A 26,620-nucleotide genomic window follows, 5' to 3' on the forward strand; every position below is an offset into this window, starting at 1 on the left:
ACTCGACGATTTTCGGATTTTTTTTTGTGAGCTAATGAAACAACGCAAACGTTTGGGGTTTTTGCATTAAATTGCTTAAATTTTCCTCTAAATTTGAGATTTCATTGGTGTGTGTCCTCTGTGGCTCCTTGGGGTCACATCGGAAAGAGGTCGCCTCCGGTGGGGATTGGTAATTGGCGGTTGTTCTAGAGACCTAAAAAATGGACAAAACTTACTTTTATTGGACCTTATTCAGAAAAGATTTTTGTTCTATGTTTACCTCTAAAACCAAAAAAAAAAACAATTTAAAAATTTAGAAAAAATATTTAAAAAAAAGTTGATTTTTTACTAGTTTTTTTTTCCACTTTAGACAGACCTGAAAATTATTTATTATTAACTTTTTCATGATATCAGTAGTTCACATAGAGTAAAAATCTATTTTCTTTAAGATGCGCCAGGTTTAAAGTCATTTGGATGAGAACTTTTTGAGTTATCTTTCCCGCCAATTTGGAAAACACCGTTTCGAGACAAACGCGTTTAAATTTTTGGATTATGTAAAAACATGATTTCTGAAACTTTAGGTTAATCGGTGATACCGGGGCCATAGATCACTCCTTCCTCGTGCTCGTAGCATTTTTTAAAAATTTTAAAGTAAAATATAAAAAATCGATAAAAAAAAATTTTTACTTGTATTTCCCCCCTTAAAAGCATCCTAAAAAATGATGGCTATACCTTCATCGTTTTTCTTGTCTATTTGATACATGTTTCACATCGAAGGTTGGATTGTCGTTGGAAACACATAGGCTAGAAAGGTTAAGTTAATGCTCCATTTTCTCTGACGGTTGGGAATTGAGCTATAACTCTAGTCATAGCCTTTTACGGCATATGGTTATAGTGCCATTGCACGCTTTTCGATTTCCATTCAACTCGTCTCTCCTAAAACTTAAATGTTAACCACTAACCGAATTTCATTAGTTTGTATATCATATTTTGAAAAAAGCCGATTTAAAGTATAACTCAATTATGTGAAAGAGCTTGGGATTGAACCCATGATTTTCTGCTCAGTAAGCAAAATCAGTCGCCAGTAGGTCACCTAGATCCGTATATCATCAAACAATTACGATCAATTTCCCGTTCAACTTGCTGTTGCTAGATTTTGGTACCGTTGGCGACCTCACCGGCGACGGCAACAAGTACTCTTAATGCATTTTTTTAAACTTCAAACGATCAAGATAATATATCAAATAGGGGAAATGGCTCTAATGTTGGCCTATGGATCTAACATTGGGCCCATTGCTAAAAATCTGCTATTTATCAATTTCATCTAGATGAAATCCATTGCTGAATCTATGAATGGGCCCAAATAAGGGGCTTTTAGGCCGACATTACATCCATTTCCCCTACTAAATAAATGAATCATTGGTTCATTTTCAGTGTATTTATTAAATATTGTGTTAATTAATAGTCGGTAAATTTCAAGATTTTGTCTACTCATTTGGCAAAAGTTTTCTAGGCTTTCCAGATTTTTTTGCGGAAAATTTCCAGGTTTAAAAGAAAGCTGTTTTTTAAAAGAGTGTTGTAATAGTTGTAAAAGGAATTTTGAGTATTCTACAAAAGCCTCGCATGCGTAATGCGTGTAGAGATGACTGAATTAAACATTCGATAAAAATGGAACATAGCGACGCCGATGGTGTAGTGGTAAGCTTGACTTACTCTCACTCCAAAAGGCCTGAGATCAATCCCAGTCGGCGCCATCGGGATTTTCTGAGGCTTCTCTGCTCACGGAAGGTGAGTAAATCCGTTGGGCCCCGTTCCATGCGTTTATGGGTTGATAAGTAGGGTCCTGGCATGGACATTGGTACTCAGTACGGAAAACAAGATCGACGGAAAACAAATCAAGAAAAGAATGGAACATTGAAGCTTAATTGGATGATGCCTTGAATCAGTTGTATGTATTCTGGCTGAATATCGGAGGTTCGTGAGCATTCCTGACGTCACTGAAAATTACGATAACATCAGATTACGGGGTTGCTAGCGTATAAAAATGCTTTGTTGGTTATTCATGAACTCTTGATCGCTGGGAATGCTTGTGAATATTTGAGGTGGACAAAAGGGTGAACAAAGAGCAGCGTTCGGAAAAACTCAAAAACTAAAATCTCATGCATGAGTTTATGCACCTATGAGTTTTGTATTCGAAAATTCATCGTCGCCAAAATCACCGATGTTTTCAGGTTCAAAAATTAATTAAACTATATGTCGGCACTATTTATTTTTATTACTATTGTCTGTGCATCAGGAGTTGGAAAACTCACAAGCTTAAGCATGCTATCAATTGACGTTTGAAAGATTTTAATGAGTTCAAAGCTGGAATGATTTTTCGGCGTTGTGAGTGTGAGTGCGTGAATATGCACGAGAATCTCAAGCGTGAATTTTGTTTGCCGCATTCGCACGTGAGTTTATTCTGCCAAGGAGACTCAATGAATGAGATTTGAGAATAATTTTCCGAACACTGACAAAGAGGTTAAAATTTAAGCTTGTTTAATGTTTCGAAGTCTAAGTCCAAGATTTTAAAAATGTTCATGCCAAATAAAAAAATACGAGTTATTTAATATTCGCAATTTAAAAAAAAAAAACATGTCGTTGTACGGCATTACGAATACGTCCGTTAGTTTTGGAACTTCAAAAATACTCATGTTCTATAATATCCGGAATTTCTTTATGTCTAAAATATATCAAAATAAAAAAATTCCAGAATCTTGAAGATTATCCTTAATCCAGGATCGTTACATATTCGAACCTCAAAATTTGTTAATTTATTAAAGTTTGAGTCATTTAATATCTGTTTATTTTACCGCAGTGCTCCTAGCGGTCAGATCTGGAATGTTTTGACAGCAGTTTGTTTTGAAAAGTTTCCTCTTTCAGTGCTGAAAAAGCTGGCGTCGGTGGTGTATTGGTAAGCGTGACAGCTTTCTCACCCCAATGGGTCTGGGTTCAATCTCAGCCGAGGTCGGTTGGACTTTTCTGAGGCTTAAAAATCTCTGGTCACGTCTTCCTTCGGAAGGGAAGTAAAGCTGTTGATCCCGGCCCATGTGTGTTTGAATGGGTGCGATATCCTACGCAGGTGTGGAAGCTACCTTTCTGCACATTCGATTGCCGTCAATGGATGGCAATCGATGTCCGTCGGTGATTGGCACTAAATTGCGAAACAGAGACTGACGTTAAATAAAGGAAAGAAGAAGAAGAATAAGTAGTGCTGAAAAGTTTGTCACGATTAATTTTGTTTAAAAGAAGTTGAACACCCAGGACACCCACTTGGAAACTCCGACGTGGTCAGGTTCAAAAATCGCGAAGTCGTTGAAATTGGCTAAATCGACCGTGTGCAGTGTTCTCAAACGTTTTTGTGAGCGGCATACTATCGATCGGCAGGGTCAAAGCAAGCGTTGTAGTGGAACTAAGGATCGGAAGCTGCATTTGAAGGTGTTGAGAACGGTTAGTACAAAATCAGAGCTGTCAGATTATGATATCGTCAAGAAATTCAATGCCAGCCAATGCACCGTAAGAAGGATTTCAATCTTTTCGGGCCAGTAAGCAACCTAACAGGACACTGAAGTATAATCTAGTGGACAAAAGACGTGCTCGGAGGTTTTTACAAAGTACGAAGGATGCATCCTCATGGACGACGAAACGTACGTGAAGATGGATTATGGGCAGCTTCCCGGACAAATGTTCCATGAAGCCACTGGTCGATGTGATGTCCCTAGCAATTTCAAATTCGTTTTTGCCGATAAATTTTCATGAAAGCTTATGATCTGGCAAGGTAGTTACAATTGCAGAGAAAAACCCAGGGTTTCGTAGCAAACAAGACTATGGATTCCAAAATATACAATCAGGAGTGCCTGAAAAAACGTATTCTTCCGTACATTAAGGCTCACAATGGACCTGTAAAGTTTTGGCCTAATTTGGCAAGCTGCCACTATAGCGGAGAAGTTCTACAGTGGTATCGCGACAACGGGGTAGATTTCTTCGAAAAGGACATCAATCCACCCAACTGCCGTCAATTCCGTCCAATTGAGAAATATTGGGCAATTGTCAAACAGAAGTTGAAGAAGCTTGGACAGGTGACTCGGGATGCGACAGAGATGAAGAGATGGTGGAACAATACGGCCGCTCAGATTAGCGAACAAAGTGTCCAAAATATGATGAGTGATATTCGAAGAAAAGTTCGAGATTTCATCAGAAACAAATCAGAATAATTTTTTTTTTGCTATTTTCCTAAATAAATGACCTCCATTTTAAGTACTCAACATTTTGATTCCATTGAGATGGTTATTAAATATTAAATGACTCAAGCTTTAATATATTAAATTAATGTATTTTCCAGCCGGCACCAGTGGTGTAGTGGTAAGCGTGACTGCTTTCTAACACCCCAATGGGTCTGGGTTCAATCCCACCCGAGGTCGGTGGGATTTTTCTGAGGCATAAAAATCTCTGGTCACGTCTTCCTTCGGAAGGGAAGTAAAGCCGTTGGTCCCGGCCCATGTGTGTTGAATGGGTGCGATATCCTACGCAGGTGTGGAAGCTGCCTTCCTGCACATTCGATTGCCGTCAATGAATGGCAATCGATGTCCGTCGGTGATTGTCACTAGATTGCGGAACAGAGACCGACGTTAAATAAAGGAATGAAGATTGTATTTTCCAAACCCTGCACACTGAACTCGGATCACTTTATAATTAAGGCCATTGCAAATGTTTTATACATAAATAACAAACCCTTCATTGCTAGCCACACACTAAGATTTTGCTCGTTACGATATGAGTCAATAAAGTTGCACGTGGACGCTCTATTTTAAAATTATGTTTCATAACAGTCGGAGTCGGTACTTTCTATTCGAGTCCAACTCTGACACCTATGCAAAACAAATTTCGTCCGACTCCAGGACTACGACTCAACAGCCCTAGTATCTAGCAATAATATAGTAGCAACCGCGGATGCTCAATTTGTTGATGTTCGATAAATTAAAAAAAACATATGATATTCGTCTTACTCCCACTTCCCCTACGTCAAAATTGCAGTTTGAATGCAGACACGTTTTTCCTTTAAATAGATCGTGACACTCTATTGATCATCAAAAATACCAAATCATGACCCACGTTTGATGTTGATCACGTTTCAGATAATACTGCGCCGTATCCAATTGTATATTATCAACCAAATGTAACCGTAAAAGTGACGACGAACTGTTAAAATGAAACTAACACCTACTGGGCGAAACGGATCAGCCCCTAAGGCTTACCAACTCTGCGATTATTATTTTTTGCTTTATTAGAGAGACATTCAGCCTTGGGCTGGTTCGTCACTTTGCGATCAGTGTGATCCTATCGCTTTTTGGCACACGACCCGCGTCTAACAACATGGCAAATGCAATTCCGATCTGCCGTCTCGCAGTTAAGCTCAATAATCGTGCCAACATCACAAATGGAATCAAAGTTACATGGACCACATGTATGCATGATTCGGCAAATATCAAACGGATATCGATGGCATTATGCAATCCACGCTTGAATTCTTAAAATTTCGATACAAAACCAAAAAAGGAACTCTCGATCGAATATCTAGGCATGAAGGATTAATCATCTCGAAAATGATCGTGTGAGAATCACGTGAAATACCAAGCATCCGTTTTTGAGTGGAACTACCTATCATAAATACGTGAATGAGTTGTTAAGCCAGCTTTTGTCGACAAATGGCAATGCACATACTTACAAGCGATGTAGGTTAAAAGGAAAAGGAACTTTAAAAACTGAAACTGGTTTCCATGCACGCATCGTCTATGACACATACAAAAAGGCATTCGCGAGTGTGAGAGGAAAAAAAAGATCCGTCGATACCATCTATCCAAAAAGCGGCACAATCTCGATACGGATCCCGAGAAGAAGGGTGAGATAATTTGGCTGAAAGTTGTAATATCAAAGAAAACCAAAAGTAAATTCATTTGACCAATGTTCATCAAATCTCTTTTGTGAGAGGCCCGCAAAACCTATACCTTCTTTAGGCATCTTCTGTGATTCGGGCCAGACTGCGGACAAAAATCGGAAGAAAGTGAGAGTGAAGCGGAATCGATCGAATCGACCACACCGGAGTGTGGTGCTGTCCGGTTAATACCGGCATGGCTCAAGAAGCCCCATTGAGTAGATCACGATTATAAAGTTCCAAGGAAATCAAAGCAGGCACATGTCAGCACGAGACGATGGAAATGTACATTCACTATAGGGTGTTGGACGCCCTCACCGGGTTCTCGCACAAGTTAGAAGATCAACATTTAAGAGAATGTGTATATAAAATCGCTCCGGCCAAGAACAGATAAAACAACTGATCATGTGGTTCGGTACCCTTCTTTGACGTAGCATTGCAGTAAAAAAAATTGCAGTTTTTTCGTAGACGAACTTGCTGCAAATGTAAGTTATTTCAATCAGAACTTTGGAGTTACGACTCTTAAGCACCGATCTTTCATTTTTATAAAATAATTTGATTCCAGTCATTTATTCATGCTATTTCATATCGAAATATTAGCCACTTAAAACATTCTGTCAATCTCAAACCATCATTTTTAGTATGACTGTTTTTGATTATTGTATCCTTTATCTACAGTATCCTCTTGGTAAACCATTGGTATGTGCAGTCAGTCTAAGCTAAGGTATCCTCAGTTTCCCTTTGATTAGTGGGCTTCAATTGGGGAGCATAGGGTAGGTTGAAATCCTTTGGACAAACGAGACCTGGTTAGCCTTGTACGATTGTAGGAAGCCCATCTTGTATTATCAGTTTGCAAGATCTTATAGGGCCATCGGATGATCGCATGAATTGGAATATGCGCTTTTGGAGACATTCCGTCTTGCCTCCTGGTCACATCGACAGCTACCATTAATTTTACTACACTACACCAAAACATCGTCCTCTGTTCGAATGAAGCCTCAGACCCAGTGTGTTTCTAAAATTTGAGCTAAGTAGTCGCACCCAAAAGTGCGCCCTTAAAATATAAATCTTCCTTCAAAAAGGATACGCCCACCCCATGAAGTCTTAATAAATTACGTTGATTCAAATATTGTATTATCTAGTTAATATGGTACGTTGCAAAATATTTACGCATTATCGCACGATAAGCAGCACCCAAGTAACACTTGCAATGGAGACGCATGGTAGTCTAGTCACATAGGAGTATTGAGTGAAACCCCAACACTTGATAACTTCATAAAATATAACTAAAAAACTCAAGATTTTTAGATGTAGAATGTATAGATTCACCATAAATTTGCAACCGCACTAAAGTTTAGGAGGACGGAATCTCAGGTTATGCACTTTATTCGCACAATAAAACTCCGGGTATCCGATGGTTATGTTGATTTGCGTTAGCGAGCCTTGCCTTGCTAGAAATCATCGAATTAAGCCATTGTTTACAAAAGCTGTTACGCCCATTAGGGAATTATCCAGCTCAATCTAAATATGTTATTTATAGATCCCATCTCTTGCGTTCTTTTTTTTTCGTTATAAATTAGTTGTATGTAAGGAGCTAGACGTTAACTTTTACAGCTGAGATTGTCATAAATAAGTTTAGTAAACCCGGTTATGACAAACTGTATTGCTTGGGCATTGTATTCTACAGGTTGCGAGGATGGCATTTGCCACACAAAAATCCGATGGCGGAAGATCACTCAAATGTTACTTGAATATCTGAAATGGTTTTCCCATAGTAATTTTCATATAAACTTCAAATGGGTTGTGCCAAGTCAGTTTCATACTGTGTTCAAATTTTGAGAGGCTAATCAGGGCCCAATTTGGAACCGCTTGAGCACTGGGGAGCGAAAATTTCAAATTTTGCATCGGTCTGCTGGGCATAGAGTAATACAAATTCATGCATTGGTTGCCATAGAAAGCTCTAAATAGATCATATCGTTCGAGCAGTTTAACATGACGTTTCCTACCACTTTGTTGTGGAACAAATTAGGGTCTTATTTATACTTGGCTTGAAAAATACTAATAATCTTAAAATCGCTGTCATCCAACCGGATTATTGTCAGCTGCTTATAGTATTGCAAGATTTCACCAAATTTAGCGCTTTCTCTTTTTAATACACTGAAATCTCCGTTAACTAAGTCTTTGCTACGTCCCTCTTTTTACGAAGTAAATTCCAAATAACGAGTTTTTTATTCGATTTTGAGAAACTGGGAAATACTGTAAAATACCCCACAATATGGGTATTTTTGGTATCGGAGTGACGTGTAGGGACCGGAAATACATGTCTTACGCCATTTTGAAATCCAAGAAGGTGGCATCTACAATAGGTCGAAAGACAACAGGTCGAAAGACAACAGGTCGAAAGACAACAGGTCGAAAGACAACAGGTCGAAAGACAACAGGTCGAAAGACAACAGGTCGAAAGACAACAGGTCGAAAGACAACAGGTCGAAAGACAACAGGTCGAAATACAACAGGTCGAAAGACAACAGGTCGAAAGATCATAGGTCGAAAGACAACAGGTCGAAAGATCATAGGTCGAAAGACAACAAGTCGAAAGACAACAGGTCGAAAGACAACAGGTCGAAAGACAACAGATTTTCTGTAACCAGAACTCACCATCTTGGAATTAAAAAATGGCGTCAGACATAGATTTCCGGTTCCTACATGTCACTCCTATTCCAAAAATAACATTATTGTGAGGTATTTGACAATATTTTCAAAAACCTCATTTTACGAAGTAAATCCCAAAAAACGAGTTTTTTTCACGAGCTTATTCGATTTACGAACCCACGGTTTGGTTTGTAAATGGAGGTTCAGTGTACTAAGCTTCTACTACCATGGAAAAAAAATATATAGACTGAGGAAAAGAAGCTGATGATTGAAAATAGAACGATTCAAAAAAACATTTTCTTCAGAATGCCGTATAAATAATCGAAATAATCAACTTGGATTTCTCTTCATAATTATCATAGAGTTCTCCGCATAATCTTGGATTGATTTTTGCTTTCACAATCTCTTGAAATTATCTTTCGAATTGTTCTTCAACTCTCCAAAAGAAATCCTTTAGAATTTCTCTCAAAATTCTCAAGAAAATTCTTCGAAGCGTCCGCCTTTTAGAACATTCAATATGGGTCAAGTGTCCAAGGAAAGTGAAATTTACCATTTTCGATTTGGTCCAAATTTGGAGAAGAAGTTTATTTTAATCTAAGTTTTTGGAATACGTATTTTTGGGACGATCGAAGAACGTATCGATCCAGGGGAGCATTTTCTATATTTCTTAATTTTCAAGAAAGCACTACTTTGATTAATGTATATCTCTGTAACATATAAAGCTACAATTAACATTGAGAAAATTAGACAAAGAATCTAAATATGAAATTCATATTTTTGTACAATATTGCCAAATATGTTATATTTGCGTTTAAAATCCTATTTGCTATTTTCTCAAAATCGTAATGTCCAGGATGCGGCCATTCATTTCAGGTTGCAACGAACATCGGTGGTTGAGCAAGAGTAGCGATTTGATTGGATTGCTAATTTCGGAGCACAGATGTTCATAATTTTCTCTTTTTCAAAACATTATTTACAAACAAATATGTACATTTGATTTTCTTCTGAATATGCATTTTTCCTTCAAGAAGGACGATCTTAAAGTTACTTTGTACATTTTTTTTTATAATTTGCACTCACACCAATAAACACAATTTAAATTTTACAACATGTTCACAAAATATAGACAAAACCGTTAAAGAACATTCAAAACATACAAACGTTTTGGCTAGAAAATGTTTCCTAATATTATGGATATTAATATTGTATGATAATATTTTGATTGCGTAATCAACAAGAAAACATTGTGAAGTTTATGTATGAATACCTGCCAATTTTGCTACATGAGAGTAATCAGCGATATTGTCATTTAAAGGGTGATACGGTCAAAATTTGGTCAAGGGAAAACGCGTGTAAATCGGTGAAATCGTTTATTTAAAAAATCAAATTAAATTTCTTTTTCAAGTTCAATTAGTATAAAATTCAGGAAAAATATTCAGTTAGGCTTCCGCTTTTCCAAATCCGAATTGCCGGGCCTTACGCTTGACCCCTGCCATCAGATTTTGTACAGCCACCTTGTCCACCTTCTTCGCCGCAGAAAGCCAGTTTGCCTTGAACTGCTGCTCGCCCTTAGCAGTTTTTTTGGTCTTCTTTAGGTTCCGCTTGACAATAGCCCAGTATTTCTCAATTGGGCGGAGCTCTGGCGTGTTGGGAGGGTTCTTGTCCTTGGGAACCACCTGCACGTTGTTGGCGGCGTACCACTCCATGGCCTTTTTACCGTAATGGCAAGATGCCAAATCCGGCCAAAACAGTACGGAACAACCGTGTTCCTTCAGGAAAGGCAGCAGACGTTTATTCAAACACTCTTTCACGTAAATTTCTTGGTTGACAGTCCCGGAAGCTATGAAAATGCTGCTTTTCAAGCCACAGGTACAGATGGCTTGCCAAACCAGATATTTCTTTGCGAACTTTGACAGTTTCATGTGCTTGAAAACATCTGCTACCTTTCCCCTTCCTTTTGCCGTATAAAACTCCTGTCCCGGAAGCTGCTTGTAGTCGGCGTTGACGTAGGTTTCGTTGTCCATTACCACGCAGTCAAACTTCGTCAGCATCGTCGTGTACAGCCTCCGGGATCGCGCTTTGGCCGTCGTATTTTGTTTATCATCGCGATTTGGAGTCACTACCTTCTTGTAAGTCGATAGTTCGGCTCGTTTTTTGGCTCGATGCACGGTTGTAGACGATACACCCAGCTTATTTGCGGCATCTCGGAGAGAGAGGTTAGGGTTTCGCTTGAAACTACCGGCAACTCTCTTTGTCGTCTCAGCGGCTTCCGGTTTTCGATTTCCCCCCTATCCAGACTTCCTGGCTGTCGACAAACGTTCCCCAAACACTTTAATTACATTTGTAACGGTTGATTTGGCAACTTTTAGCGATTTGGCCAACTTTGCGTGCGAGTAGCTCGGATTTTCGCGATGCGCGAGCAAAATTTTGATACGCTGCTCTTCTTGCTTGGACGGCATTTTGACAACTGAAGAGTGAATTCCAAAATCAAAATAGGAGCAACATTCTACACACACACACCTTCAAAATGAGGGGTGTTCAGGTTTTTTAAATGTAAAATTGAAAGAAATACGTCAAGTTGATATTGACCAAATTTTGACCGTATCACCCTTTATCTCACCCAGTTTTCGTTCTTCGCTCTTCGCGAAGAAGCGATCAGAAAATCGCACATTGTGACTCTGTCAAAGCTAAATTTGGAGGATTTATGTGTCAAACACATACTTTACAATCTTTTCTTCAGAGTTGGTTGTTAATGCTATCCAACATGAAGCTTTAGTGTGATAATTTATTAGCTAGAAAATGGTCTTAGAAGAGGGCAGGTAGATAGTTCCGTTAGAGTACGGCAGTATGAAAATTGAATAGAAGTTGCAATTATTAATGCGACATTAATGCGACAGTGCAAGTCAAACGCACTTTTTTTGCCTAACACGTACAATGTACGCGGATCTACAGGCAAAAGTGTGCGCTTGACTTTGCTCAAATGCTGTCTACGGCTGTGGAATAGTTCTAGCGACGTTTCATCACTAATGATAACTAAATCTTTTTATGAATCCCAACATATTATTTGCTTTGTAAATTGTGGTATTCACATGATCTACAAATGTCAACTTCGAGTCAAGAATTACTCTTAAGCCCATAATTACATCGCTCCTTACAACCAGCTGGTTTCCTAAAGTAAATTTAAAATCTAGAGTAGTGTGTTTCCTGGAATAAGATATAATATTGCATTTGTCTACATTAATATCTAGCAGGTGTTTAACGCACCAATTGTATAAAACATCAATTTCATCCTGTAAACGTTACAAATAAGAATTGTTAAAGATTTCCATGTACAGTTTCACTGACAGCATTTTCACTGACAATTGACGGGGTTTGCCTTGACGATGACTGTTAGCTCAAATGAGTGACCAAAGCAGAGTTTTGAATATCGTCGTGTATTGTCGAGATTTTTCAGTACTACCATGTACTCGTATTAACAAATACAACGATTGACAAATTTTGAATGTGGATGGGCTTACGATTAGACTCGTGGTGTTCTGCTCAGTATGCAAAAACGGTCGCTCTAAGGCCACCGAGACCCTCATAACCATTCAAACCCGGCACCGACGACGACGACAAGTTTCGCAAAATACACGATATACAAGCGATTTGACCATAAATATCTTTAATATGAATGGACCTGGGACCGCGTTTTTCTGCTCAGAAAACAAGCCACTGCACAGTGGACCAGAATGCAGATTTAGGTGGAAGCATAAATTTTGAGCTTGAAACTTTAAACTGAAAGTCTCTTCTACAAAGTTGTTCCTAATAGTTATAACCTTATTTTTAAGACAATGAATTTTAGGGTGGTTCTTATTATGATTGAAATCAAAAATCTATTATTTTTTTTGTTTGAAGGTTTTGTTAAGGTATATTTTTTGGCAAAGATATAGCTGAGTTAATTTCAAGCAACTTTGTGAAAAGAACTTTTTTATATCTCGATTTAGTGCTATTTTCTTGAAGTTGTTTTGCTATAGTTTTCTTATTTCAAATTTCTCAGCAAAGATGTCTTCAAATTACTTTTAAATCTTTTGAAGAGACTTTTAAAGCTCTTTAAGGCGCACGTTTTATAGGAAAATTTATTGTTTGTATCTCTTCTGATAAAAAAAAACATGTAAAAAAATAATACATTCAAATTGATTTTATCTGAGTTTAAAAAATAACGTACCTCTAATTTTTTTTCATATTCTTGAGAATAACATACACCCTTTCAAATGCCTCAAAAACTCTTTTTTTTCCCCAACCAGAGATATGAACATTTGAAAAGGCTGGATCGGCGAAAGATATCGACAAATTCTGTGCAGAATATATAGATTTATTCCTTTGCATAAAAAAGTTAAATTTTTGATTTCATTGATAATAAGAACCACCCTAGAATTCATTGTCATAAAAATAAGGGCCTAACTATAAGGAACAACTTTTTAGAATACACTTTTTGTCAAATGTTTCAATTTCAGACTCAAAACTTATCCTTCCAGCTAACTCTGCATTCTGGATCACTGTGCACTACAACCGACGATCCTTCAAATCCGATAACTAAAAGCTACGAAAAAGCACTTAAGTCTTCATTAAGTTCCATTATCACGTGACGTTCAATGTTTCGATTTGCTTTCTACACATTGTTCAGGCTATCATAACAAACTATGACCAACGTGACGATTGTTCAAGCCCTGGTTAAACAAGCCATCAAATGAAATTACGTTCTCGGAAGCAATCAATAATAATTATTTCGATTTGTTCCGCCCATATTCAATAGGCCTTGCGACCACTTCTCCGAGTCTTGTCACTATTAACAAGGCATAAAAAGAAGCAAAGACTGAAATGTGCTCTTTTGATTACTGAAAAATTCTGTTCCCCTTGTTTGAAGTTGTCAGGACTAGAGTACAGAGGTACATAGATCTTATAAGTAACGCACCACGAAAAGGTGATCTACCAGCGTTACTGGTTTGAATATTTCTGTAAGTCCCGTTGACGAGAAAATTTCCCGAAGGTTGGATACAATCTACATAAGTCTTAAACAATAATCAGTTTCGGCTTGGCAGTCTGGCAATCACTCAATCAGAACAAATTATTTTTGTAAATTTGTTCTGATTGAGTGATTGCCAGACTGCCAAGCCGAAACTGATTATTGTAAAACCTCACAGTCAAACACTCCAACACAATATAAGTCTTAAACTCTTGAAAATTTCAATAAGTCCTAAAATCATGAAGATTTCATTTATTTGATGTCGGCGATATCCAAATGCATTTCCTGAAACTCATTACTGGATTCAAAACAAATATCTTAGATCAATCTTCACTATCCGATATTTAGCGCTTATGGCCATAGCAGCCCAATAACGTTCATTTAATTTTAAAAAACATTAAAATTTTTATACCTCTGCAACAAATTAAATTTGAAACTTAGAAAATATGAATTTTGTTGCTGAGTTAGGGACGGGGCAGTGCTCCATGTCCTCCTCTGACTAAGCCAATAGTACGTAGTCGAAAAAATGCCGAGCCGCATAATAAACCTTGACAGTAAATCGGGAGTCGATCCTCACGTCTCTAAAGTGTAACGTTTACATTTACGTTTTTACTGGCTTGGCCGGGTGGTCTTCTTGAATCACATTCACACCGCGTTATGAATATAATGAACAACATGCCAGAAAATCAACCATCAAGCTATGCGGCAACAGTTGTAAATTTGCTTATAATTTGAAACGGACGAGGTCCGACGCAAATCATCGCAATTAGCTTCACACTTATCAATTTATCACAATTTGTTTCTCTCGCAATTTGTTATTGTTCCGCTCTTCGCGCCTTTGGTCCACTTCCGAGATTACCCAATACCCAGAAAATCGAATGTGGTAACTGAATCTCGGACAAACCCCACACTGCAGATGATGGGCACAGAAATCTAGGATTTTTTTTGCCGGTTGTTTCGCCTCATTTCGGTACCGGCATTGCATAATTGGGACGAAGAAAAGTAAAAAAATGATACATAGGTAGATGCACACATACCCAGATCGGAGTATACAAATAGTCGAGCAAATTGATGATTCAGGAAATTTATCGATCATTATTGTTATTACTTTAAAAGCCTTTTTCGCTTGCAGCAACGAGCGCTAGAGTTGTGCCGGGATACGAGCATTCGGTTTATTGGAATATGAAAGCATCCTCCCACTTATTATTATGTTTTCTCTTTCACAATTTTCCATATGAATGTATATTGTTAAAGGAAGAGCACGTGCTTCAGCTTGCATCGCTAATGTCGATGCTGGTGCGGAATAATCAGATTGTTTGATGTAGGCCCGCGTGCGGTGTGTGGTGGGTGGTTTTCACTCCCAATCAGCTCATGAGCCCATCGAGTACAATCAGTTCTAATTGCATATCTTTCTCTTTGTTCTCTTTTTTCAGAATGTCTGGCGAATATTCCTGCTGCTGATGGTACTGAATGATGCAAGTTTAATTAGCTCAGAGCCGCAATATCAGCAGCAGCCAAACCAACTGCAACCACAGGGAAATTTCAACAATAACAATGTGAACAATCAGGTTAATAATAACAACAACCAGTATTATGGGCCTCAACAGCAGCAACCACAACAGCCACTGCAGCAGCAACAGCAACAGCCTCAACAACAGCAGCAACAACCTCAACAGCCGCCTTACAGGTATCGAGCTCCTGTACCCCCAACGACAGCAGCACCATCGTTTTTTCAACGAATCTCAAGCTGGTTCAATTTCTTTGGGGATGACAGTGGCGACAGGCGACCTGCACAGCCTCTAGCTCCACCCCAGCGGCAGTCCCTGTCCCCGAATCCTCCACCTCCCCCACCTCCTCAGCTACAGCCACAACAGTTTCAACCTCAGCAACAGTTTCAACCCCAGCAACAGTTTCAACCCCAGCAACAGCTTCAACCCCAGCAACAACTTCAACCTCAGCTAAATCAGCAGCCTGTTCAGTTTCCACAACCACAGCAGATAGACCCTATCAGAAATGGGAGTAGGATCGGCGTGGTGAATACAAACTATGGTACACCCAACTTCAACAACCAACAGCAAAACGGAGGTTTTCAACCGATTATCCATCAGAATCATAACTACCAGACGAGTGGGAGCAACTACCATCCAGTAGCAAACGCTCTCTCACCAACTAGTAATATCCAAGGACCCGGCTATCAGTATCAGCCACCACCTCAAGCCCCGCAACAACCGCAGCAACCGTTCGTTCCATCGACCTTACAGCAGAAGATAGTTGGTTCCCAGCAGGACCCCAGAATCCTTAGACCTTCACAAGCCTATCATCAAAACCTGCAATTCCGTGATCCTGAACCAACGACGGTAGGCCCAGGAATTGCTCTTGTTCCCGGAGTGCAGAATGCAGGTCCCTTGGAAGAATTTGACTACCATCCGTGTAATAACGTGCCATGGGTTCCGTTGGCACCCCCGCCAGAACATCTCCCCGTAACTCAAGTGCCCCCGAATGCTATCACTCCACCTTCCCAGACCCCAATCAAGCTCGAAATAAGACCCAAGGGTCATGTCCATTCGGTATCCCCTTATCCTCCTGCCATACAAAATCACGAACCAGCAATCATCACAGCTGCTCCTCCACCGCAGCATTTGATCCAACTGCAACTACAACATCAGCAGCAGCAACTGCAAAATCTACAGCTGCAGCAGCTACAGTTTCAGCAGCAGCAACTTCAGCAACAGCTGCAACAACTCAAGGTTAGTACCCCAGCAGAACCGTCATATCTGCCGTCGACAACGACGCCCACAATCCAACCGGCAGCTCCGACAATTGCTCACTTTGTGACCCGAAAACCCGACTCACCGGCAGCAGCTCCAATAACCTTCCGACAAGTCGCCGCAACGTACTTCACCAACACAGACTACCACCCTCCAGCCAAGATCCTACCGATTCAGAACGAAGACAAACCACACGCTTCAATCTCGCTACCGAACTTGAGTGCCTCTCCAGTTCCACCACTCTATACGGCGACCTCTTTCCACGCAGACCCGTACAAATTCTATCGACCGTACAAACCACGAGACATCGTAGAGCTGGGCATCGGTTACCCACAATCACTGCAATCCATGTCCAATAGCTACATACGCTACAATAGACCACCCTTCCCTGGTAACAGACCAAATCACTCAATTTTCGATGTTGAACAGGTTGCTTCATCGTCATCCCAAGTCTACACTACAGTGGCATACTCCAACGAAGACTCCAGACCAGCAGCTTCCGAGCACCGTAACGTAACCATCACCGGCACTAACCAACTAACAGCCGAGGACGAAGATTACTCGTCCGAAGAAGACGACGATCAGATCAGTGGAGTGACGGTCACCTTCCCGGTGGAGGTAACTAGTGTCGTGCCGAAAACCCGTTACTATTCCTCAAGAACGACTACCACTGAAAGACCTACTACGTTCCCATCTTCACTACCTCCACCAACAGATCCAGAGGAACTAGGAAACGGTCTTCAAATTATCTACTCTGCCAACCTCCATTCCAGTTCACCTGTCAATAAACAGTTCCAAAGGCAACTTACCGATTCCGACTTAGACCACCCGCACTCACACCCTCCGGTGAGCTTGTTCAACAATCTGCTAACTGAAGAGGACCCTGAGGATTCGGTGGCTAGAGAGACCGGCCCCGTCACGGTTTCAACACATGCCCCACCTACAAGACCGATTTCCACTTTCCTGACCACACTCAAAGTCGCAGCAAACCGTCCGACAATCTTCCAACGCTACACGACCACCGAAGCTCCCAGTACAGAAATTACAACCTCACCTCCACACACGGTTACCACCGTCAAACCGACTACATTGCTGCATCACTCCTCCATGACGGCTGCCATCGGTGGCCACATCAATACAGCAGCCACCAAAAAACCCAAGCAAATCCAGATCATCATCCCATACAGCACCTACAAGAAGCCGGAACCATTCAAACACAAAGACCGTGACGAAATAGACCACTCACCGGAAGAGTCCAAAATTGTGACCGCTACCTCTGGATCTTCCACGACACTATCACCTCTCAAGTCCCGCTTCGTCACACGGGAATCCATGAAATTCTTCCACTCCACCTCCAACATCAAGGACATCCTTCGCAAGGAAACCACCCGTCCATTCTCCCGTCCTCCAACGACCATCCCGGAGAAGCCAACCAAGCTCAAGAAGGTCGAACCCGTAAAGGTCTCCAAAGACTCCAAACCATTCACCCCACCTCGCGTTCCCAAGATGACCCCGATGCCCCCAATATTCAACCTATCCGGACTGACAGCTGAACATCGCTTAGAACGCACTACAACCGCCCCGCCTCGAACCTTCCACCCAACAATCATCATGGCCCATCCATCCAGGTTCGCTCCGCATTACATCAACATCACCCGAATGCGACCGATACCCACCAGCCACATGTTTTCCCATCGAACCACCATCTCTCAGCTTCTCCGGACAACCAAAATCGTCAAAAACCCTCCAAAATCCCGCGAGGAACAAGAACTCATATCCCGACCGCATCCACCCATTGTCTACCGACGGACAACGGTACCCACCACGACCACTACTTCAACCGAACGGCCAGAAACGACTCCCATCCCCATCTACGAACGCAACGAGTGGGACATCGATCCACTTCTCCTGCAGCGACGAATCGATACCTGGACGGAGCAGCAGTATGCCAGCGATGATTACCTGTTCAAATCCAGCACCATTCCGCTGCACAGGGTCACCAAAGCCATTCCGTGGGAGTTTCTTACAACCACCATGCTGCCCTTGCTGAGGGATCGCGTCAAGGGGCGGGACAGTTGGCGCAACGTCAAGATTGCCATTTCACCGCACACCAAGGAGAAGGTGTACGTGGTGACGCCACAACCGTGGACGGCCATCATCAACCAGGAAACGGTGTCGTCACCGAGGTTCTCCATTCGGCCAACGCCGTTCTACCAGAGGAGCGGCAGCACCAGCAGCAGTAGAAGAAGTGGTAGTAGTACAGGATCGACCGTGGATGTTTCACCGGAATCAGGTATTTATGGTGGTGGTGGAGGGGATGAAAATGAGAATACTCTTTTGTAGTTCTTGGAAAATATGACTTTAAACTTTCGTTACACACAGAACACAAGGTAATCAATTTTGATCATCCACATCCAGTTTGAAAAAACTCCCTTGAAGTAATTTACCTGAAGGGAATTGTACATATTGTATTGGCTGTAAAAACATTGTATATATGAACAAATACTCCGTGAAGCTGAATCCACATTAAGTGACTCTTACTGTAGTTATCAATTCTATTAGATTGTACTTACTAACACATACATCGGAACTTACCTGAAAGGGAAGAAGAATGTGAATTAGTATGGTTGATGCTTACTGGTTACAATAAATTCAATGTTGTCCTTATTTAAACAATGGCATCTTAATAATTGGGAAAGATAGACGCTGACAACTTGCGGAAGTTGATTGGGAAAGAAACTCTAAGAAATTATTTCAATTTCAGATCCTCCCTAAGGTTTCGGAACTTTCAAAACTAAAGTTCCTGAAACTGGAGTTGTGCAAAAGAAACATCTTGAAATTGTTTAAATAAGTGGATATTAAACACATTCATAGATTACAATCTATGGTACGCTGTTCGGAAATGTGGTAGGTGGTAGTTTACATGCAACTTAACACACTCGGAGCTCATGATAATTCAGCAAACCTTGAATCTTCAAGGGCTCCAGAAATGTAAACTCTGTAAATGTAAAAACTTCGAAACATCAGAAAGTTTAGAAATAGTCCGAACTACGAGAGCTTTTGAAATTCTTCCGGAACACCGATACAGCCTTGAAAAATCTTAGAAATTCTTTGAGCTGGGTTACGAGCCAGGCGTAGTGGTGAGCATATATGCCTCTCACCCCGGGAAAAGCCATGAATATCATAAAATGTGTTAAAGTGAATAGAATAACAATGGAAAATAAATCCTGGAGACTGTTTTAAGTACCAGAAATGCAAGCACTTTGGGAGTATTCAGATCTATAAGCTCCAAGCGATTCTTTACCGTAAAAAGTCTTTTTGCGGGAACACTAGAATGCTAATAATTCGATAATTTTTGAAGATCCCTGGGAGTTTCAAAACCTCACAAAGTACACGTTTCTTGTTCCTGGAGTAGCACACTGTTTCAGGAGATATTAGTTTCAATGCGCCCGAAGTTCTAGGAATCTCAATACTTATTACTCGAAGTTCTAGAAGATCCGGGAGTATCGAGACTTCTTAGAGTTCCGGGTGATTATGGATATCTCAGCATTCTCAGTACATCCGGAGCTAGAAGAGTTTTCGGAACCCAGCATATTTCAACGGAATTGCTTTTATTCATTTCTCTTAAAGAAAATTTGACAAGTTCCAAAACATTAGTAGATGAATTTTCAAATTTCAGTACATTAGAAGATGACTTAAAAAAAACATGTTGATAATTGAGATGCGATGTTTAACCTGGTTGAATATTTTCTGATTACCAATTGCTTAAAAGATTTTAGGAATGCATGAGATAATTTCAATCCATCTATAATTTTTCATATTTGATCGTTGGTCAAATTTAAATTCTAAGATTCAGGGCTGGTAGCGATCAATGCTGTCAAAAATAGTTATTTAAGTGACCATGTTGAAGAAATATGTGTACAAATAGTGACTTATAGTTGTAAAAAAGTGACTAAAAAGTGGTCAAAGGGAAAAAAAAGTAGTCGTTCTGATGACATACCAAATAAAAATTTGATGTTTTAGACTTATTCAATTTGATTCTCATGAACACTTAAATATGTACGATAGAAACCTTTAAAGCGATCGATTCAATAGAAAGCTTATGACTAAACCACCAAGCCTCTACTGCCTAAAAACACCTGAAAACCCGGGAATTCCCATGGAATTTTATTTGACCTGAAAATACCTGAAAGTCTCAGGGAATTTAAAAAATTTCTTAGTAAGAATTTGATATTCCTAATTATTTTCATTCACACATTGATCTCCAGGATCTATAAACCAGAATGGATTAATCTTCAGTAACAAATACATTTTTGACAGAGCCATCACATGATTTTTTTTTTGTTCAAGAATATGCATATTTCCCACAAATTTTATAAATTCTGAACTGAAAAGTTACTTCAAGAAATTTTCAAGAATCTGAAGTCAAATTCCTTGCACAGTATTAAAGCTCATGGAATTTATCATAATTTCCAAGGACCTCATTTCACGAGAGTTCTGGGAAAAAAAATCTATGAGAAAAACATCAACTGCACTCTGTTTAACAGTTCTGAGGAATTTTAGACTTCATGCCTAAGATAGTAAACTCCACGTAAACTTTCATGAGAAATCTCCGGAATGGACTATTCTGAGGTCTTCAGAACTACTTGAAAGTTCCCAAAATATTCCTGAAGTTAATTAAACTGCCTTGTAGTTCTTTTGTAGTTTGATAAACTATATCATATTTTTAACTTCTCTAAACTTTTTCGGACTTCCTAAAGACTCCACAATTTTCCTATCGATCATGAATCTTCTCTAAAGTATTAACAAATCACTGAATTTCTCGCAACTTTTTTAAAATTTATGTAATTTCCCAGCTCTGGAATATATCTGCGCTGAGAATATATGTTCTTTCTTGAAGTTTTGTTTTTTTTTTAGAGCTTTATTAGCGAGATCGATGTCTTTCTCGAAGTTCTCGAAACTTCTCTAAATTGTTTGCAGTTCTCATGAAGCTTGCTGTACTACCATGAATTTAATTGAACTGTTCTAAAAATGTTTAAGCTTGCATGAACTTCTGGACTAATGTGAAAACCTCAATAATTTACTCAACATCTCTAAAGTTCGTTGAAAATCTGGGAACTTCTTCAATTTTCCCGCTAATTTAGTGAAACTAATGGAACTGAACTCCCCTGAAATTCCCTTTGTTTTTGGAGCTTAACCAAACTTATTTGAGGGAGGGGGCCGAAATTTCCATAAGAGTTTCTGAAGTTCTCGGAAGATCCCTTAAGTTCCATGGACATTTATGAAGTTCTCAAAATGTTTCTGAAGATCTCTGCACTTCTGTGAAGTTTTCGAAGTTATTCTGAAAATTCAGAAACTTCTTTAAGCTTCCGCAGCGAAATAATTAATATAGTTATATGATTTTCACTGAAGTTCTTAAGATTTGTCTGAAGTTCAAATTATCGAAACTAGTTCATAACTTCTTCAATAGTCTAGAGTTTCCTGATGTTTTTAAAACTGCCCAAAATATTTCTCAATTTCCTTAAAATTCTCCAGACTGCCATGAATATCTTAGTATTTTTTTTTAATCAACCCACCATTTTACTGGAATTGATTTAATTGCCATTAACTTCTACAATTTTCTTTAAGTTTTGTAAAGTTTATAAACGTTCACGTAACTTTGCCTTAAAACACTAATTTTCCCTGGAAAGCCTGGACATCCCAGAAGTTTTCTATGCTTACCTTAATTTCTGTAAATTGATCAAATGTTCCAGTAAATTTTCTGATACATATTTATAATTCCCTGAGGCTTCTAAAGTTTTCGGATCAATCATTGAATTCTTGGTATATTCAATAATTCTAAGGAACTTCACTGTATATAATGAAACAATCTAAAAATTTCTAAATTTCTTAGAAGTTCTCTGATATTTCTTGAAAATATCGGTGCTTGCTAAAAGTTCTCGCCTTTTTTATTAATGGAACTTCATTGATGTTCTCTCAACTTAGCTAAATTTACTATTTTTTTAGATCTTGAAATATCCATGATATAGCACCCTTGAAATACTCTCACATTTTCCGGATGTTCATATAATTTTTAATGCGTTCCATAAATTTTCGCTGAGCAAACCGAAGTTTCCGAAAATTCCGGTTTCTGCAATTTCCTTGAATTTTTTTTTTTGAACTGTTCTTTAATTCTCTTATCTGTCTTGATGTTCTCGGAGCTTTACCTAAAACTCTCAACTCTAATGAAGATCTCGGTTCTGCTTTAAATTAAATGGAATTCTTGTAAACACCTTTAAACTTCCCTGTAATGCTCTGGATTTCTGTGAAGTTCCTGATATTTCTGAAGTTTTCATTAATTTTTTGAAGGTATCTGTACTGAATCTTTGGGAAAATCTTATGGGTTCTCGATTTTATTTCAGCACATCATGGAACTATCCTGAATTTGTCTGAACTCACGCTTATAGATTTTTGAACCAATTCAATAGTCTGGGCTAAAGTTTCGGGGACTTCCCCTTAAGATCTCCGGAATTCCCCAAAGATCTCTAGATCTAGCTTTTCTGAGATCAATAGAACTTCATTAAATTTTCCACATTTTTGTTAGTTCACAACTCACAAAGTAGCAAAGGCATATCTACCTATAACTTTCGATTTTGCATTAATTTCAAAATAGGTTTTTGTTCACACTTTTTTCCGTCATTTGCCTTCAAAATCTCAGAAATGAAAATTTTCGACTTGTGACAGTATTGCATGAAGCCGATTATTTAGAAAATCGCCAATTGGATCCTATACTATAGGGTAGGTGCGAATTGAGCTTAATGCAAAAACAGCTCGTTACAGAGGTGAATCTCCTTGCATCTCCCCGCCGCTGGTTGTTAAGGTGATCAACTCATCACGCCATTCACATCGAGGAAGTTTTTCTGCTCGACGGTAGAGAGAGGCGAAAAGTTCACGTCTTACCGCTGGCGTGCTTGCTTCTGGCACTTTTAGAGATCCGCTCACCGCGAAGTCCGATGCGAAAATGAGCGGAAGCCTGATAGTAGCGCTGTTTTATAACTTTACAGGTTCAAGCAGAATAATGCGTAACCAAGTGGAACTCGATTATGACGACTGGGTTAGGGATAACATTTTTTCTTGAATACAGTGATAAAATTATTTCCTGTTATTTGCTAATTTTTCAAAAGCTTTATTTTTATTTTGGAAAGTATTTATTTCAGCAGATTTGTAGAGTTATTTCCTATCGATTTGTGGATTGGGATTTAAATTTCATCTATAAATGACAAACTTATAGGCGATCAAAACCTAACACCTGTTCGTGACGGTCGCAATTTTAGATATTAGATTTACCCCCTGTACCTTCCAGTAAGACATAGTTTACGTCGAGAAAAAAATCGGTTTACGGAGCTGGCTACTCATGGAGTAACCAAGAGTAACCCCAAGATATGACGCTTTTGTCTGTAACTTGCAGTTTTTTTTATTGGCAGTTGGTCTGAGTGCGTATGGAAAATTACTGTCGAGCACATCGCTTACTGTTTCACTTTTTGATTTGCCTATTATTTATGCACTTTCACTTCTGTGCTGAGCAGCTAGTTGGTTCATGAAGTTTTATAAAATATTTAAAAATCAATACTGCTAAAATATTTTAAATGTATTTCACATCAAAATTTTAAATTAGCTAAAATTAAAAACCGGTATTTTCACATGACAGTAGCGGTATTTCGGTACCAGAAAACCAACCGGTATTACCAATACAAACAGTATCGGTACCACTGAGCCTACAACCCTAGAAAAAATTTACTTAAGCACAATCCATTTTAGGCCTATCGAACAAATAACATCAAATTTAGCTTTGATTTCAGGATTAACAATTCAATACTCCAACTAACATTTTCTGCTTTGTAAGCCAACATTTGCAGCGTTGCGCTGTAAAGTAGCTGAAAAAAGCTGCAGATACCGCTACAAGCAGAAGCTAGCAAAATTGTTTTGTAGAGCGGTTACTTAAATTTTTCACAACCATTATTCAATTTGGCAATCTCACTGAATAACAACAGCCAATAAACGCTAATGTCACTTTTATACACATCCAAATCAACTTTCAACTTGTAGCTGCAAAACAAAGCTAACAATGTGAATGTGTTACTCATTTGATGGCTTCTATACAACCAACCACTCTTGCTGAATAATAAAAAACTTCAAAAGTGTTTTTTCAACAACTAAACAACCTGTAATCAGCAGTCAAGGATTGCCAATACGGTCGTCTCGAGTTTGATTCCCGATTTCCGGTGCAGGGTAAATAATTTGGTGGTGTTGCTTGTAACTAATTTGGATTAGTTTGATTTACAGCAAAATGCAACTCATGCAATATGGGTATCTATTAGACATGTGCACCGGTCCTTTCATCGGGGGGCGGCAGCGTGAGATCCGTTTTTGCCTCGGCGGCTGCGTGGTGGCGTGACGCCGTTGACTTTGATCGGCGGCGGCTACGGCGGCGGCGTCCATCGGCGTACCACTATGGTGGCTGTCAAAATGTCACATTTCAAAGTTGAATTTAAACCAAAATATTGTATTACTGTATGTGTGACTTGTTTCAGATAACTCAACTTTGAATTTGTTACCGAAAACACCATGAAAACATTTCGGAATAGTAGCGGAACTATTTCCTGAGATGTTTTTTTTTCTGTAATTAAAATCATCCCGGATTAAAAATCCTATTTAGAAAAGATGATCAGGTAAGGACATTTTTTCCCGAAACCTGACCCTCACCTCAACAGGATCGGTTGGGTACGGGTATGCAAACCTTAAAAATAAGGGAATCGATCAACAATGATAGGCCATTTTCTCGTGTTGCGCGAGACTTCTTGCATATTATAGGAGATCATTTTTAATTTGAAGTTCTAGTAATCCTATGACAATCAGAAAAGGGAGTTTCGGATAGCCTTATTTGCTGTTTTGTTTTGATTCTGTGTTCTTTTGCACCGTTCCATTTCGCTGTTCTCCATTCCATCTGCTAAATGTATAAAAAATATTACATTGACGGAGCATCCAAAATTATAACGGCAGCGTATCAAAAATCATCACGGCGGCGCGCCGACTGAAAATCGTCGGCGGCGGCGACTTCTGAAAAAGTGCCGGTGGTGGTGGCGCGGCGTGGCGGCGCGGCGTGGCGGCGCATAGGACTAGTATCTATGGAATGGACTCGTAGAGTAGAAGTGGAAAATTGACATCCTCCGCCATTTTGGAATTCAAGATGGCAGACCAAAATCCAATAGAGCGGTCTCTAAACAGCGAATTCCAAAATGGCGGCGGATGTTGATTTTCCGCTTCTACTCATCAATTCCCTTCCATACATGCACAGATGCATATTCGCTATCTGGAGGCCGCCATATTTGATTTTGGTTCTTCCATCTTGAATTCCAAATTGGCGGCGGATGTTGATTTTCTGCTTCTACTCATCAATCTCATTCCGGGTTTAGATGCATTTGTGCAGTCCAGAGGACGCCATATTGGATGTTGGTCCGCCATCTTGGATTTGTGGAAGCCATCTTGAGTTGAAATCCACCATTTTAATTTCATCCGGAATGTTGACTGTAATTTCGGTATGTCCCAAACTCTAGAATTTAACTTATCTTCTAATCCTATAATTTTCGGTGATTTTGATCTTGGTTGATATTGATGCTGGTTGATTTTGAGAATCGAAAACAGCTGATATTGGTCGAAATCACGGATGATTTTCGTGATGATGATGGCTTGTGATATTGATGACTGTAACTTTAGGTGATATTGTTCATGAAAGATAACTGATTTTGATTGTCTGATCTTGATTTTAGCCAGCAGTGTTAACAAGTTTTATAGTGGTGTTAAAGCACTCCTCAAACCTAAACAAAGTTCTTCAAAAGCGGCATAACACCAAAAACTTTAATCGGGAAAGCCTTTAGAGCGGAAATTGTGCATATTTACACCATTTATTTTCAAAAACAAAAAAGTACTCCTAGCGAATCCATTATCCCATTCCTTTTTTGCCATCATTCGTATGACGAAGTAAATCCAATGACGTTTCTATGTATTTGAACTAAATTGAAATCCGTATGCCGAGTTTTCAGTCAAAACGCAGTGTTGTTTTCTTAGACCGTTCAGTAGACCGATGCAAAATTTTAAATTTTTGCTCCACAGTGCTCAAACGGTTTCAAATCAGGTCCTGATTAGCCTCCCAAAATTTAAACTCATTTGGTAAGAAACTGACTTGGCACAAACTATTCGAAGTTTATA

At 39.3% G+C, this 26,620-nt stretch overlaps 2 protein-coding genes across 5 annotated transcripts in view; one reads left to right on the forward strand and one right to left on the reverse strand.

Moving 5' to 3' along the window:
- The window catches only part of Pde8 (phosphodiesterase 8), a 379,861-nt gene that overhangs the window by 191,852 nt on the left and 161,389 nt on the right, over positions 1-26,620 (reverse strand). The gene's annotated exons all lie outside the window — the stretch shown is intronic.
- LOC135711156 (mucin-2-like) overlaps positions 1-26,620 on the forward strand; it is an 82,164-nt gene that overhangs the window by 52,827 nt on the left and 2,717 nt on the right. The window contains exons 2-3 of one of the 2 annotated variants that reach the window (XM_065233897.1): positions 15,041-16,354; positions 16,805-18,668. In XM_065233897.1, the coding sequence (XP_065089969.1) occupies positions 15,041-16,354; positions 16,805-18,668 (3,178 nt within the window). Of the gene's footprint in view, positions 1-15,040; positions 18,669-26,620 lie in introns of both variants that reach the window. The other variant, XM_065233896.1, reaches the window with a different exon arrangement.

The sequence above is a fragment of the Ochlerotatus camptorhynchus genome, unplaced genomic scaffold (genome assembly GCF_037179485.1).
Source record: "Ochlerotatus camptorhynchus isolate MF236.1 unplaced genomic scaffold, CSIRO-AGI_Acam_v1.1 ptg000423l, whole genome shotgun sequence".
Taxonomy (NCBI): domain Eukaryota; kingdom Metazoa; phylum Arthropoda; class Insecta; order Diptera; family Culicidae; genus Ochlerotatus; species Ochlerotatus camptorhynchus.